Genomic DNA, 16372 nt, shown 5'->3' with positions numbered 1-16372 from the left:
TCTTCATATTCTGACGTAACCTTCCTGCAGGCCGTAATATGGCTGTGAAAATCAGTTGTTAGACAACCCATTCATCAGTAGTGTATGCGGCACGCTTATAAGTAGAACTTACGGCCTAGGCGGACCACCTGGTATAAACTGTTTTCTATTTCTTAATGAGAGATCCAATATTTTCTTCTCTTTACAAATTAAATTCATATGCTTGTTTCCTAATGCGCATGTCTTGCTGGCATTGCTTTAATGTTGCAGTATTACTTTGGAAATGGTTGAAGAGAACGTCCGTAAAACTAATCTGCGATATGGTGGGAAAACACCGAACGTGACAAACGTGGTGTTCATGCACGGATCCAATGACCCTTGGAGCCCGTTAGGTGTACTCAGTGACCTCTCCGAGTCAGCAAGGGCATTCGTCTTTGAAGGTAAGTAGTAAGGACACAATTTATCTGCAGAGCCAGGATTTTGATAACATGCCATTTTCTAACTGGTGCTTCATACACATTGCTATAACATACATAAACCCTGATCGTAGCCCACTTCATTTCAGAAATGCATATTAATTGTATTTTTTCGTCACGTTTTGCATTTCTTTACTTGGTCTTTTTTAATGTTGCCTCATTATTTTGATCAACTTGTTACATTATGGTTTCCAAGCCATTTTTACATTTGTTATTCTATATTATTTACTTATTTTGATGCGTTTGTGTTGGGTAATCAATACATCTGAATTATCATCCGGTTTTCAATTAGTGAGAAAATACTCTAACATCAAAAGTTTTAGAACTCAGTTCTAAAACTGTCAAGTAACATTCTACAACTCTTAACCGTACTCGTTGAAAACCCCATCCGTGATTCATGAAAAGATATTATTTTATATTTTCAAAGAAATATTAAATAATATATAAATATTACCAGAAATAAAATAGCCTATTCTACGAACAGAAAAAACATACACTGACTGACAGTGACAATGCAACACCAAGGAGGAGTGGTTCGAAAGGGATGAAAGTTGGGGACAAAACAGAGACGGCACGGATAGATAATTGATGTTTATTTCAAACCGATATGTAGGTTACACAATGCGCACGGCATCGACTCAGTAGGATGTAGGACCACCGCGAGCGGCGATGCACGCAGAAACACGTCGAGGTACAGAGTCAATAAGAGTGCGGATGGTGTCCTGAGGGATGGTTCTCCATTCTCTGTCAACCATTTGCCACAGTTGGTCGTCCGTACGAGGCTGGGGCAGAGTTTGCAAACGGCGTCCAATGAGATCCCACACATGTTCGATTGGTGAGAGATCCGGAGAGTACGCTGGCCACGGAAGCATCTGTACACCTCGTAGAGCCTGTTGGGAGATGCGAGCAGTGTGTGGGCGGGCATTATCCTGCTGAAACAGAGCATTGGGCAGCCCCTGAAGGTACGGGAGTGCCACCGGCCGCAGCACATGCTGCACGTAGCGGTGGGCATTTAACGTGCCTTGAATACGCACTAGAGGTGACGTGGAATCATACGCATTAGCGCCCCAAACCATGATGCCGCGTTGTCTAGCGGTAGGGCGCTCCACAGTTACTGTCGGATTTGACCTTTCTCCACGCCGACGCCACACTCGTCTGCGGTGACTATCACTGACAGAACAGAAGCGTGACTCATCGGAGAACACGACGTTCCGCCATTCCCTCATCCAAGTCGCTCTAGCCCGGCACCATGCCAGGTGTGCACGTCTATGCTGTGGAGTCAATGGTAGTCTTCTGAGCGGACGCCGGGAGTGCAGGCCTCCTTCAACCAATCGACGGGAAATTGTTCTGGTCGATATTGGAACAGCCAGGGTGTCTTGCACATGCTGAAGAATGGCGGTTGACGTGGCGTGCGGGGCTGCCACCGCTTGGCGGCGGATGCGCCGATCCTCGCGTGCTGACGTCACTCGGGCTGCGCCTGAACCCCTCGCACGTGCCACATGTCCCTGCGCCAACCATCTTCGCCACAGGCGCTGCACCGTGGACACATCCCTATGGGTATCGGCTGCGATTTGCCGAAGCGACCAACCTGCCCTTCTCAGCCCGATCACCATACCCCTCGTAAAGTCGTCTGTCTACTGGAAATGCCTCCGTTGACGGCGGCCTGGCATTCTTAGCTATACACGTGTCCTGTGGCACACGACAACACGTTCTACAATGACTGTCGGCTGAGATATCACGGTACGAAGTGGGCCATTCGCCAACGCCGTGTCCCATTTATCGTTCGCTACGTGCGCAGCACAGCGGCGCATTTCACATCATGAGCATACCTCAGTGACGTCAGTCTACCCTGCAATTAGCATAAAGTTCTGACCACTCCTCCTTGGTGTTGCATTTGCTCTGTCAGTCAGTGTATATATATGCGGTATATGCCTCGAACGATTAACTAGCTCTCAATTGCAACTCTGTTCGTCGAAATACATCCGTACAACGCATATATATGTCTGTCAGACGAAGGAAATTATATATATACGAGTATACTACATAAAGATTTCACGGCGATAATGCCATCAGGAAACATACTGTTTGAATAACTACACTACAATATTATACTTGTTAAACGTATGCTGATTATAAAATACTAGGAATAAGAAGCTAAGGATAGAAATATACAAATTCACTAAATAGTTATGGACATTTAATTAATTTATATATTTACTCATTTATTTATTTTATTTATTTATTTATTTATTTATTTATTTAGTTATTTATGTATTTATTTATTTATTTATTTATTTATTTATTTATTTATTTATTTATTTATTTATTTATTTATTTATTTATTTATTTATTTATTTATTTATTTACTGAGTTAGTTAGTTAGTTAGTTAGTTAGTCAGTCAGTCAGTCAGTCAGTCCGTCAGTCAGTCAGTCAGTCAGTCAGTCTGTTTTTTGTTTGTTTGTATGTTTGTTTGTTTGTTTGTTTGTTTGTTTGTTTGTTTGTTTGTTTGTTTGTTTGTTTGTTTGTTTGTGTTTGTTTGTTTGTTTGTCGGACTGCAAGGGACCACGATAAGTTTCATTGTACATTCTGACATTTACTCACTTTTCGATTGATCCAGAAGGTTTTCACTAGTTCGCTCTGTCGAGCACGGCGTTCATCCGACCAGTTTGCTCCAGTTGTCCACTTCGCATCCCTGAAAGTCCCAAAAGTCACGATGGTTGTTCTGAAGAGTTCTCATCTGCGCGCGTCTTCTGGTCTTAGGCCTGTTTCTTCCAAATGAAGGTCGCGAAAAACAATTGGTATCCAGAATACCAGTGGATTGTATTATTATTATTATTATTATTATTATTATTATTATTATTATTATTGCACCGGGAGGTACACCTCTACACCGCGCGTTCAAAATGAGCGCCTGAAAGAACTCCTCTATCTACCAAATGTGAAACCAATAATACAACAAGTTAGAACTTTACTCTGAAGGTGTCACCACTAAAATCTGATACAATTTTGTTATTGTGAAGTTTCCTGTACTGTATGAATTTCTTTTTTTTTTTTTTTGTTTGTTTGCCATTCATCAAGAAGTTTGGACTTTCTTCCATTGATGTCACTACAAAAAACCAATGATCATGCACCCTGGTGCGAAGTGAAAGAATATTAGATTTAAAGAAGTTTTGTATACATACGGGTTTTTTTTTTTACTAATTGATGCTCATTTATTTTTGGGTTGGCAATATTTATCTTTTATTTCCGCCAGTTTTGAATCTAGACAATCCCAAATTTCTTTAATTAATTTTCAACCTATCACAGCCTTCTTCTTCGATTTTGAATGTAACTTTTAATGTACCCAATAAACGTGAGAGGGTGTGGCTAGTTTAATCTGGAATGGTCTCGAACTTCCCCGAGGGTTTATAAACTGCGGATTTTCTCGTCTCTTGGCCAATTAATAGTCATTTAACTTAGCGTGTGTGTCAAGCAGGAGGCGGGAGGCACCTCGTTCATCAGGCAGCAGTACACCGACAAGGTAATGGCCATATAACATCTTTATTTCTTGCTAGCTACGCAGTTTAACCTGAGTGAAAGGTCCGAATAATTAACTATGTAACCTAGTTTTCCTGCAAATGTAATTTTCTGCCGGCTAATGAAAAAACTTCATAAAATCTTTAACTGTAAATCGGGGATAGAGAGTGATGTTCCCTCTCGAGCTCCCCTTCATATTGGTTTGAGGTGACTATGTTTTGTAACTGGTTTTCTTCCTTTCCGTAATGTCTTAATTTATTCCTACACAGGTCACCTCCATAGTTTGGAAATAGCCCCTGTTTCATCGGCCTAGTGCCCTTTGGTTTTAAGAATTCATATCTAGGAGTGCAAGTACTCGCCTCCATTCAATTTGTGTTTCGGGCCATTTACTTAACCTGATTCTTTCCGCGACGGCCCAATAGGTTGGGTACTAGATACCTCATTTTCGAATGTGTAAGTTGACCCTTGATGGCGAGTGATTGTAATTTTCTGATATCGCCTTGAATAGGATTGGAAAACTGAGAGCACGTCAGCTCTTTTCTAGTGTTGTAAAAGTGCCTCTGGGAGGCTTGATATTGTGAGTTGGGAGCAAGCGCTCCATGTATTGAAGGATTTCTGCCCTTGTGTAAATTTGTGCCTTTTTGTAAATTTGAGCTAGGAGCTCAAGAATTGTAAAGTGAGGGGTTTGAAGCCCAGTTTTTTTTAAACAGTCACTAAATTTTAGATTTCTTGTCTTGTCTAGAATTCGTCAGTGTACCTGACATTTCAATGTTATGAAAATTTTGTTATTTAAGAAAATATAACCCAGTTTGAGTTTTAAATTTTTTCTTGACATTGTAGTTAGACCCATTCACCCCGGCACCTTCTATCACTTCTGCGGTCCACAAATACCTCGGAACAATTATTATTATTATTATTATTATTATTATTATTATTATTATTATTATTATTATTATTATTATTATTATTATTATTATTAATAATAATATACTACGCCCTCTGGTATCCGAACCCTCAGATATCCGGCCTGGCTTCCGGAGGTTAATGTCTTTTTTTTTTTTTTTTGCTAGTTGTTTTACGTCGCACCGACACAGATAGGTCTTACGGCGACGATGGGACAGGAAAGGGCTAGGAGTGGGAAGGAAGCGGCCGTGGCCTTAATTAAGGTACAGCCCCAGCATTTGCCTGGTGTGAAAATGGGAAACCACGGAAAACCATTTTCAGGGCTGCCGACAGTGGGGTTCGAACCTACTATCTCCCGAATACTGGACACTGGCCGCACTTAAGCGACTGCAGCTATCGAGCTCGGTTTAATGTCTTTTAAATGCGTATGAATGTTAATATTTTTGGGCAGTGATATAGTGAACTACAGTAGTGAGTAGCATAAGAAGGAACCCCTGTGGGTGGGGGCGGTAGAATAACATCCACGGTATCCCCTGCCTGTAGTAAGAGGCGACTAAACGGGGCCCCAGGGTCTCTGAACTTTGGAGCGTTGGCGGCTACGGGGCCTTTAGCTGCGCCCTGGCATTCTTTCCACTTACTTGTGCCAGGCTCCTCACTTTTATGTATTCTATCCGACCTTCCTAGGTCAACTCTCCTTCTTTTCGACCTCGGTGGTATTGGAGCACTAGAAGTGTCGGATCCCTTCCATTTTCTCTCTCTCTCTGATTAGTGTTACGTAGAGGATGGTTGCCTGGTTGTATTTCCTCCTAAAACAAAAATCACCACACCACCACCGCATAAGAAAGAATGCAAGAAAGAAGTGCACACTGTTATTGCGAGGAATAGAGATGTGGTTGACTCACGCACTCAGCAATAGCATGCACCTACCGTTATTGCTTTAGTCTGTGTTGGTCAGTCGTGAGTTTATGTTTATTTTGGTAGTGATTTTCTGTCTAAAGTTAAGATGCACAGTTTGTGTCATTTGAGCATGGCTGGAAAGAGAATTTTTCTTCACAAGTTGCTTTACGTCGCACCAACACAGATAGGTCTTATGGCGGCAATGGGATAGGACAGGGTTAGGTCTGGAAAGGAAGCGACCGTGCCTGAATTAAGGTACTGTACAGCCCAAGACCGCATTTTCCTGGTGTGAAAATGGGAAACCACGGAAAACCATATTATGGGCTGCCGACAGTGGGGTTCGAATCCACTATCTCATGAATGCAAACTTACAGCCGCGCATCCCTAACCGCACGGCAACTCGCTCGATGGTAAGAGAAGCAGTCGTGGGTTCCACGGCAGCCGACCTGCCTGTGCCTCTGCCTCCTGGATGTCTGCTTGGCGACGATGGTTGTCTCCCTTGGGATGATGAGCGCCGGTCTTACAAATCTGCACCCCGCGCCGGGGATACGAACCAGCTGCCAGGTGGTGCCGAAGACTCCCTGGTAGAAGTCTAGATCCTTCTGGTTTCTGGTCCGGATTTTCAGCCTCGCGTGAGGAAGAATTCGATGGCATGGCTGGGTGCGCTGCTACCCACGTTGTTGGCGTAGAATTCCAACAGCCTGACGACCCGACGTACCTCAACATCTGTAACCTCACCGGGCGTGTAGTAGAGCCGAAGAACTGCGAGACGGCGTCCGTGAAACCCGGGGTGAAGCTGAACTCCACCTTGGGTCGTATTCCCGGCCTGGCCTGAGTCGCCTCTTCTGCCATCGATTTAGTTTTCCTGAAAGAGATGCTGCAGTTACAAGTGCGAATATACAACTGATCTGTGTACGTACTTACAAGCAGTGGCGAAGCGTGAACTCAGTAAGGGGGTAGACAGAGATTTTTTTACTTTAAACTATTTTAATCATATTATATATTGAATTTTGTTTCCAACGCATACAGATCTATATTTAATATTATATTAATGACTGAAAATAAGACAAATCCTATAACAAACTATAAGCCTACGTGCACTCGTTTTATTTTAAATATAGACTAAATAGGCAGCGGGAGTTGTCAAATAACAACATACTTTTAGAATAAGAAATAGCAATATATTTCATTTCTATGTAGATTTAATAAGAGAAATAAGAAATAAATAGGCTTTCGTACAAGTCACCTTAAACAATATTCTTGTAAATGAGTTCAATCCGTCTGTTTTTCATTTCAGCAAATATATATATTACTCTCGTTTTGAAGTCGGGGGTCTTGCTAAGATGCCACAACAGTTCCTTCTAGAGTTTCCAAGTTAGACAGTCTATGGTTGGTCATCGAATTCCTTAAATAGGTTTTAATTCGTTTGAAGGCACCCATTGCGTGATCGCTAGAAACTGACGTTAACGGAATATACGGCATCAAGTTAAGCAATTTTGTTGTTTCTTTATGTACACTCTGGAGTTCATTATTAAGAATGTAAGCCAATAATTGTTGGGGTTATAACATCGTGACTAATATTGGTGGGTAAGAAAATGAACGCATTTGAAAGGTTTTCATGGTGTCATTCATTTATTAGGTGTAAGTGTGCTATATTTCGTATTTGAATATTATTTTAATTTGAGACGTGTCTTATAATAAAGTAAATTCAAATTAATTACATTAAAAGCATGTCTGAGATGGTAGCCAATAAGAGCACATTTATACCTGAGATCCAAATACTAGCCAATGACTGCAACAAGAGACGCTGGCAAGTCTGTCTACTGGGCGGAGAAATCTCGCTATAGGAAAGTCATAGTTGCACAGTCAGCTCCTACAGATAGCGTTAGTGTTGCTCTATCTGAAAGCTTTGAAAATCAAAGGGAACATACACAGAATGGACAGCGTCTACTTTCGCCTACGTGCTTCGTGTAACTAACGCGAGGCCTAGTATTGCCGAAATTTGACGAAAATAAGTAAAGCGGAGAATACAATAATGTCGTGAATGTGGAAATACTTATTATAAAAAGTTAACTAGATAAGATTTCGTTCACAAAATGTGAAGGGTACACGCTGTCTACCCTGTCTCCCCTGACGCCTCGCCCCTGCTTACAAGTACACAGTTGCAGACAATCCCCTTTAATTTGTACTTAGAGGTAGAAAGGCATTGGCTGTACAGACAAGTACGTTACTATCACAGCCAGCTTGCTCCTCGCGCTCTATACAATTGTACGTTTAAGATTATAAGCGATGACGACTGCGCGGAGGACGGCAACTCGCTACGAGGTAGTGATGGGTAGTTCGCGAAGGTAGTTCGCAAATGAACTAGATGTCGGGAACTACTTCATTCCCACGAACTGTGAAGTGCTATTATCTGAGCACTTTTTAGCGATAGATTTACACTCCAGTGCTGAATCGGTCGACTTCGGTTACCTTCGATATTCGTATTGGCAACCTTTGAAACACAAACTAAGAATCGCTTATGATCGCTGTGCGACATCTGGCGTACACTTTACGTACTCGTACTGTTGTCGTTTACACAGCAAAGCCAAACTGTAGAAGTCATGCTAGGAACAAGTTTCGCATCGAGAAATGTTATATAGTATTATATATTGTGTATGTGACAGTTGTTGGTGTGAGATAATAAAGGTTTAGAATATTCATATCGATCGATCATATTATCGATTCAATTCAGATTTCATTTCCATTCAGTTGGCAGTATTACCGGAACCGGCAGTGCTTCCGCCTTACTCCTCAACCCAGTACAAAAATCTATCACTAAAAAGTGCGCGTTCTATACTCGTCTCTCGAGAACTACTTCGCGAACTGTAGAACTTCACGAGTGTGAAGGGAATGGGAAGGAACTTGTTCGCGGACGAAATACTTCACCGGTTGCAGGGTGCTCTGGCGGGAAAATTACACATTTTGAAGTAGTTCGTGAAGTGGTAGTTCGTAAAGTAATTCTTTCGTGGGAGCGAGAGTGTTGGAGTCTGTTGATAAACTTAACCATGATAGGTTACTATGGTTGTTTATCCGTATTGACTAGTCTGAATCTACTACAGAACTATTTAAAGTAGTTTTACTTAAATGGGCCTTGACGTTTAGCGCCACCGGTGGGAAAAAGTTGACCACCGCTCAGATGTTATAAATTTACGTTTCAGTCAGGGGATGAAATCACCACCAAGGAAAGGGTTCTCTTGCGATAACAGATCAGCGTTTAAAACAACTCATTTTCAAGTCGAAAATATTTAACAGAAATTTATATTATCCTTGAAAAGAAATAGATTTTTCCTACGCTTACATTCCTGAGGGATTGGGGTCAGCGTTAGAGAGTGTGAACTGACATTACCAGTAATAGGAGCGTTCATTTCTGTAGCATCTACGAATGCTATAGAGAAGTGCACCTGTGTGCTACCTGTTGTCCACTTTGTGTACTTCCTCGTTCTGTAAAGCTCGCGAAGCGATGAAGCCTTGTGTAAAGCCTTAGAGTATTAATACTACACTGCTGTTTGTAGAAAGTGAAACACTCAGAAGCAATGGTTTGAAACACGCCAAAATCAGAGGACGTGTAGAACAGTGGAACCATAATAAGTGTTTTAAATTGCAGAGAGGTGGCGTGCACGTAGGCCCAGCAGTGCCCTTCTGTGTGTGACCGGCCAGGGTAGTGTTACGCAACGCTCAGCCAGTGCGGAGCCGTCATACGAAGTGGAAACGTGTACCTAAGAGCCACTATGCTTCGCCGACATCACAGGAGGGAATATCAGCGTGTGAGTGCGTTCGAAGGGGTAGAATGATAGGGCTCGAGGAGATGTGTCTGTCGTTCCGCGACATTGCGGCTCGTACAGGGTATGCTGCTTCAAAAGTGAGGCGTATGTGGAACCAGTGGAGAGACGAGGGCCGTACACAGCGCCGACAGGGTATTGGACAACACAATGTGACCACAGCGCGAGATGACCGCCATCTTGTCCGCTTGGCCGTAACGGACTGAACAGCTTCGTCCACGGTGTTGGCTCGACGTTGGAGCACTGCAACGGGCATGGGGATGTCTGCATCGCCGGTTCGACGCCGTCTTCTGGGGGCCGGACTGGTGGCACGCATGCCATTGCGCCGGCTTCCATTGACCAGCAACCACCAACGCCGTAGTCTGCAATGGGCACGTGAACACCGACACTGGCGTGCTGAGTGGCAAAATGTAGTGTTTTGGGACGAGTCACGCTTCAACTTGTCCTACAGTGATGGCCGCATACGCGTTAGACGCCACCGTGGTGAACACCATCTGGCAGAGTGTATTGTTGAACGGCATAGCGGACAAACGCCAAGTGTGATGGTTTCGGGCCCAATTGCCTATAACATGCGATCTCGCCTCCTACGTCTTGAGGGCAATCTGAACAACTACCGCTAAATTATGGAATGTTTTACAGCCCGAGGCACTGCCCCTCCTTCAGGCCGTTCCAGACGCCATATTCCAGCATGACAATGCCCGGCCGCATGTGGCGAAGAATGTGCAAGCCTTCTTCGAAGAACGACGGGTACCACTGCTTCCCTGGCCTGCCCGTTCGCCGGATATGTAATCCATTGAACATACCTGGGATATGGTCGGTCAGCACCTTGTTCGTTCAGGTCCTCCTGCAGCCACTGTTATTGATTTATGGGCGCGCCTACAAACCGCGTGGCAGAATATTCCCCAGCATGATATTCAGGCCCTCTTTGATTCCATGCCACGACGTCTAGCGGCTCTGATTGCAGCGCGTGGTGGCGCTACGCCGTACTGAATTTCCACGGTCTCTGTTCGTGTATTGTTCTGTAATTGTAATCATTTGTGTCTTGTCATGTCCCTAATATGTGGAATAAATTGCATTGTGATCATAGCTCTCGTTCTCGGTGTTTCACTTTCTACAAACAGCAGTGTATATGATCGAAATGTGAAGGGAATGAGAAGGAACTTGTTCGCGGACGAACTACTTCGCGGTTGCACAGTACTCTGGCGGGAAAGTTACACATTTTGAAGTAGTTCTTTCTTGGGAGCGAGATGAATGAACTAGTTCCCAGAGGTGAACTGCTTCTTCCCATTACTTCTACGAGGGCGGTACCCCCCACCTGTGAAACGTGGATGAGAACCTGCCTGGCCAGACCTGGCGAGTACAACCTTGGGGTTTCCCCACTCGTGGGACGAGCTGTACTATCGTTCGCTAGAACCTCGAAACGTACATTATCGCGAGTGTTACACGCTTTGTTCCGTTCTGCGTTCGGCGTATATGTTACCCGCATTTACGAGCATAAGGAATGCATTTAGAACGAGACAGAGACAGAAGGAGAGTAACAAATTTGTTCCAACCCATACCAGGGGATAGTGAACTGTGAACACTAGGCCTCGTAAGGAATGCACCTGGACTGTTGGTTATTGCCAGAAAGAGGAAGGGACGGAAATCCGACCTCTCAGAGAATACCTCATACAATTCAGTTCAATTCACATAGACACTACAAACACTACAATATTCAGCAATTTCTACGACTCACGGTAATGCTAACCAAAACGTACTGTGATAACACGTTTTAACTGAAGGAATCGGGAAAAGAAGGAGAGGGGCCACGAAAGATATGTAAACGCAACTAGGCCTCAAAAATTCCGATATCGCCAAGATCAAAAGAGAACAAGTTTTGACCAGCAGAGTTGCGGTGCAGTATGTAGCGGTGGTTGTTGTTTTAAGGGGAAGTACAGCTAGGTAACCACACCCTCTTAACAGTGAACAGAATAAAATAAGAAAATATGGACAATAAATGTATCGGCAAAAATATATTTCTTTTTGCAAATTGCTTACGTCGCACCGACACAGATAGGTCCTATAGCGACAATAGGATACGAAAGGGTTAGGGGTAGTAAGAAAGCCTTAATTAAGGTTCATCTTCAGCATTTGCTTGATGTGAAAATGGAAAGCCACGGGTAAAAAAGAACGAAGGGACCATGAAGGATGTGAAAGTAAAAGACTCTCTAGTGCCGCAAAAGTAATACCCTTTGTATTGACCAAAGGATATCACAACGCAATGTTTCAAAGTGAGGGGTTTACACAAGTTCAAATAGAAGAACTGCCACACTTCGCTAGGGTACCTTCTAATCGCTTCTTACAACAGAAGGATTTATTCAAATGAACTACTACCGTGGACAGAAAAGTCAAGTAATGTATCTGCGGATGTCACTTTGAACCATGAAAATTTAATGTCTACAGGCTGAGCAGCAGTCTAGTTGGAAGGACAAAGATTACCATGTGTCAAAATTTTGGTCCATTCCTTATGTTCATCATACTTCTAAGTGTGTTCTTATTTGTTACAGGACTGTACCACTGTGAACCATTCCAAATGAGGAAATACTTTTCAACATACGACGTGAGAAAACCGAAATGGATGCAAATGTTTGATGAAATTGAGTCCATTGTTCGTGGCTGGTTTTAACAGCAGGCTACTATCCGTTACTAATAATGTACCACAAGAAATAAAGTTGCTCATCTGATGAAATATAACCCTTCTCTTTTTAATTTCTCATTCTAAAACACCCCAACAACGTTCCTCTCAATACCTAAACAGAAATAAAGTCAATGGCATTCACATTCTTCCTATAACATAGACGCATTTTACAATCATTATAATGTGAGATTAATAACAGTTTTAAAACAAGTAATCACACAATATGAATGTGCTGGCCACAGCAATCTTGAAACTAGAAAGAGAACAACGAGTGATTAATGGAGATTACAGGAAAGATGAAATTGTGGGGGCGTGCAAAACTAAGTGGAAGAAATGCCAGAGTCAGCAAGAGAACTCATTGTCGGCACCCCCAGTGGGTTGGGGTATTAGAATAGATCCGTGGTATTCTCTGAATGTCTGACGTAAAATTGACTAAAGGGGAACCAGTGGCTTTTAACATGAGAAGCTGTGTTAGCGACCATGGTTCCCCAAGCTGAGTCCGGCCTTGCTTTCAATTACTTCTGTTAGGCTCCTCACTTTTGCTAGTTGTTTTACGTCACACCAACACAGATAGGTCTTATGGCGACGATGGGACAGGAAAGGACTAGGAGTGGGAAGGAAGTGGCCATGGCCTTAATTAAGGTACAGCCCCAGCATTTGCCAGGTTTGAACATGGGAAACCACGGAAAACCATCTTCAGGGCTGCCGACAGTGGGGTTCGAACCTACTATCGCCCTGATGCGAGCTCACAGCTGCGCGCTCCTAACCGCACGGCCAACTCGCCCGGTGCTCCTCACTTTAACTTCCCTTGTCCCTCCTATATTGGCCAACACTTGTTCTCTCGTCGCCATACGACCTATCTGTATCGGTGCGACGTAAAGCAACTAGCAAAAAAATAAACACACTTGTTTTCCGACCCCGATGGTTTTAGGTTTTGGGCTTACAAATTGTACTTAGCCGAAAAATTTATGTACTCCAATAAGGGGTGTAGCTTTTATCGAAGAGTGATTTATGTTCACTGATAGGTAGCATTGATTGAATCGATACATGGACTGCATTTGTGACTGCAGTATATTTTTCCATTCTGTGAAAGCAGCGTATATTTTGACATTTCGTTTCAGAAATACTTGCCGTGATAGTTTTAGGTAACTCACCCTGTACATCATGACTCAAACACTACTGGAGATCATTTCAAATAATGTTTCAGGGTAGTTTACTCATATTTGATGAGACTAACAGATAAAGGAATGCGCTATAAAGAATCAGAACTAGAGGTATACAAAAATATATGCATATATTAATTCTTATGACGTACATGAAATTTATTTTTCCATCCTAGTACAGAGTAGTACTATAAGTGGACAGCTGTCAAGAAACCACGTGGCTGTCAAAAAAAGCACGTGCTTTGTTTACAAACAAGAGCACGTGGCTTGTGACGGAGGCCTCTGCGGAGGGTCCTGTGGAGGTGGAGGCGGAGGAGGCCTCTGCGGAGGGGCCTGTGGAGGTGGAGGCGGAGGAGGCCCCTGAGGAGGGCCGGAGGAGGAGGAGGCCGCCGATCTCTCCACTTATACTACTCATAGTCACTCGGAACGGTTTTATGCACGTTAATACACTTCAGCACGGTCTCTATTTGTAATTATACTGATTTGTAAGAGATATTCAAGCTCCTGTCACGAATTTATAAGTGTTATAAGCTCATCTACTTCAACTATACGTAGATCTCGAATTTTCCCTGTACACGACGTTCTTAATTAATTCCTAACCATAAATATCTAAGAGGGTCAAATCTGGAGATCGAGGAAGCCAGGCAATAGGACGGTCCATTTCCTACCCATCGAACACGGAAACTCACAAATGTGGTTAACTTCCCCGTAGAAGTGAGGTAGGGCACCGTCCAGATGGAATGTGAAACCAGTAGACATCTATGAGATGGTAACGTTTACTCCATGTCCTATTACTATGGTCTCCATGAAAAGAAACTGAAAATCACATTGTTTTTTTCTTCTTTTTTTTGCAAGTTGCTTTACGTCGCACCGACACAGGTAGGTTTTATGGCGACGATGGGACAGGGAAGAGCTAGGAGTGGGAAGGAAGTGGCCGTGGCCTTAATTAAGATACAGCCCCAGCATTTGCCTGGTATGAAAATGGGAAACCACGGGAAACCCTTTTCAGGGCTGCCGACAGTGGGGTTCGAACTTACTATCTCCCGAATACTGGATACTGGCTGCACTTAAGCGACTGCAGCTATCGAGCTCGGTCACATTGTATTTAGGTAGTGCTCCCCATACATTTAATTTTGGTGTGTCCCTGTCATACTCAGATTTATTCGCAAGTGTTATTCGTTCCATCCACGCAGATGCGTGACTCACTACTCGACAGTGACAGAAAATGTTAACATTCAAATCTCCGAATTTGTCTATCGATAGAGCAAGTGCATACCTATACCAGGTGGCCCTTCACTTTTACTTATAAGTGTCGAATATGCAGTAATGATGAACGGGGTGCGTATCGGCTTGTTTACAAAAGAGGATTGCAACGTGCTGTTTTCGGATGTGAAACAAATAGCAGTCATTTTACCACACAAGTTCCGTAACAGGGTTCGTTTGTAAACACTCCGACCAGATATTCTAGAGATTGAATTTATGTCTGTGTATTCGTTTTTGTTAAACACACCAGCAATTGCCGATATGTTTACAGCAACTGTAGTGCTACTGTACTAGCTACCAGCCTACTGCGGAGTGTTCGAAAACGAGGCTTACTAACGCAAGGGAGCGCATTTGAAGAGTATCGCGGCTGGAGATGCAGTGAGTGGCCGTCTGCTCGTTATCTCTTCATATTCTACTCTAACTAACATGTAGACAGTAATACACCCGTGAAAATCAGTTATTGGACATAATGCATGCGGGACACTTATAAGTCTACAGTACGATGCTGTCGGACCACCTGTTATATACGGAATAGTTCTCACTTCATAATGTGTTATCTTTTATACGGTGAGCAGCTTCAAGTTTTTACTTAACACGTTGAGTTGGTACAGAAGGTCCCTACCGCCTGGCCTCCTCGCTCTCCAGATTTTAACCACTTAGATATTTTTTCATGGGTATTTGTTAAGGATGTGTATAGGAGAAAATTCCGAGTACTACGTATCATTAATGTTAGCAATGAGACGTCCATAATAAATCAATGATTTTCATTACCTGGCGAGTCGAATACCTTCACGATTCCCCTGTTTTCATCCACTGATCTTAGAACCTGCATAAACCAAGGTTATCTTCATGTTTCCATTCGATATTTCTGTAACAATTTATATGGTGTAACGGAAAGACACATTATTTGATACAAAAAACAGGCGAACGGACAGAAGATTAGATATTGACTCCAATATCTTTAAAATAACTCAAAACAAAAATCAAGCCCATTTACTATCACAAACCAACAGGCAGTCATATTTGGTCTACTTGTTCACCCACTTTAGTCACATTTACTGCGCATCGGATACTGGAAAATTTAAAACATCACCGGCTATCAACTCGCAGCAAAATAGCATCTTAGAATCTTATATAGGGGTATAATGCAATTAACGGTTTATTTCTTTCTTCTAATCCTTTGTCCTTATTTTCCCTACACCGGCCGAGTTGGCCATGTGGTTAGGAGCGCGCGGCTGTGAGCTTGTATCCGGGAGATAGACGGTTCGAATCCCACTGTCGGCAGCCCTGAAGATGGTTTTCCGTGGTTTCCCATTTTCACACCAGGCAATGCTGGGGCTGTACCTTAATTAAGGCCACGGCCACTTCCTTCCAACTCCTAGACCATTCCTTTCCCATCGTCGCCATAAGACATATCTGTTCGGTGCGACTTAAAGCAACTAGCAACAAAAAAAGTATTTTACCTACATGCCCCACATCGTAAAACTTGAATCCACACCTTCATATTGCAAATTTCCGCCTCTCTCTTGGTTCGCGACGTTTTTTATTCGCATTCTACCCCTCCTTAACTCTTTACTTTCCGACTGGAATTGGATGTTTCTTTCTTGGAATACCTACTTTAAACGAATTCCTTTTTAATCTATTTCGTTTATTTCCTCTTCCCCTTTTCTTCTCAA

General features: G+C 43.0%; 1 protein-coding gene across 1 annotated transcript in view; it reads left to right on the top strand.

Annotated features, from left to right (window-relative positions):
* Positions 1-12326, top strand: part of LOC137501285 (putative serine protease F56F10.1) — an 86472-nt gene extending 74146 nt beyond the window's left edge. Inside the window, exons 8-9 of the mRNA XM_068228231.1 lie at positions 250-419; positions 12140-12326. Of these exons, the coding sequence (XP_068084332.1) occupies positions 250-419; positions 12140-12258 (289 nt within the window). The 3' untranslated portion in view covers positions 12259-12326. The remainder of the gene's footprint in view (positions 1-249; positions 420-12139) is intronic.
* Positions 12327-16372: the final 4046 nt, after the last annotated feature.

The sequence above is a fragment of the Anabrus simplex genome, chromosome 6 (genome assembly GCF_040414725.1).
Source record: "Anabrus simplex isolate iqAnaSimp1 chromosome 6, ASM4041472v1, whole genome shotgun sequence".
Taxonomy (NCBI): Eukaryota; Metazoa; Arthropoda; class Insecta; order Orthoptera; family Tettigoniidae; genus Anabrus; species Anabrus simplex.
This window is presented reverse-complemented; position numbering and strand designations above follow the sequence as displayed.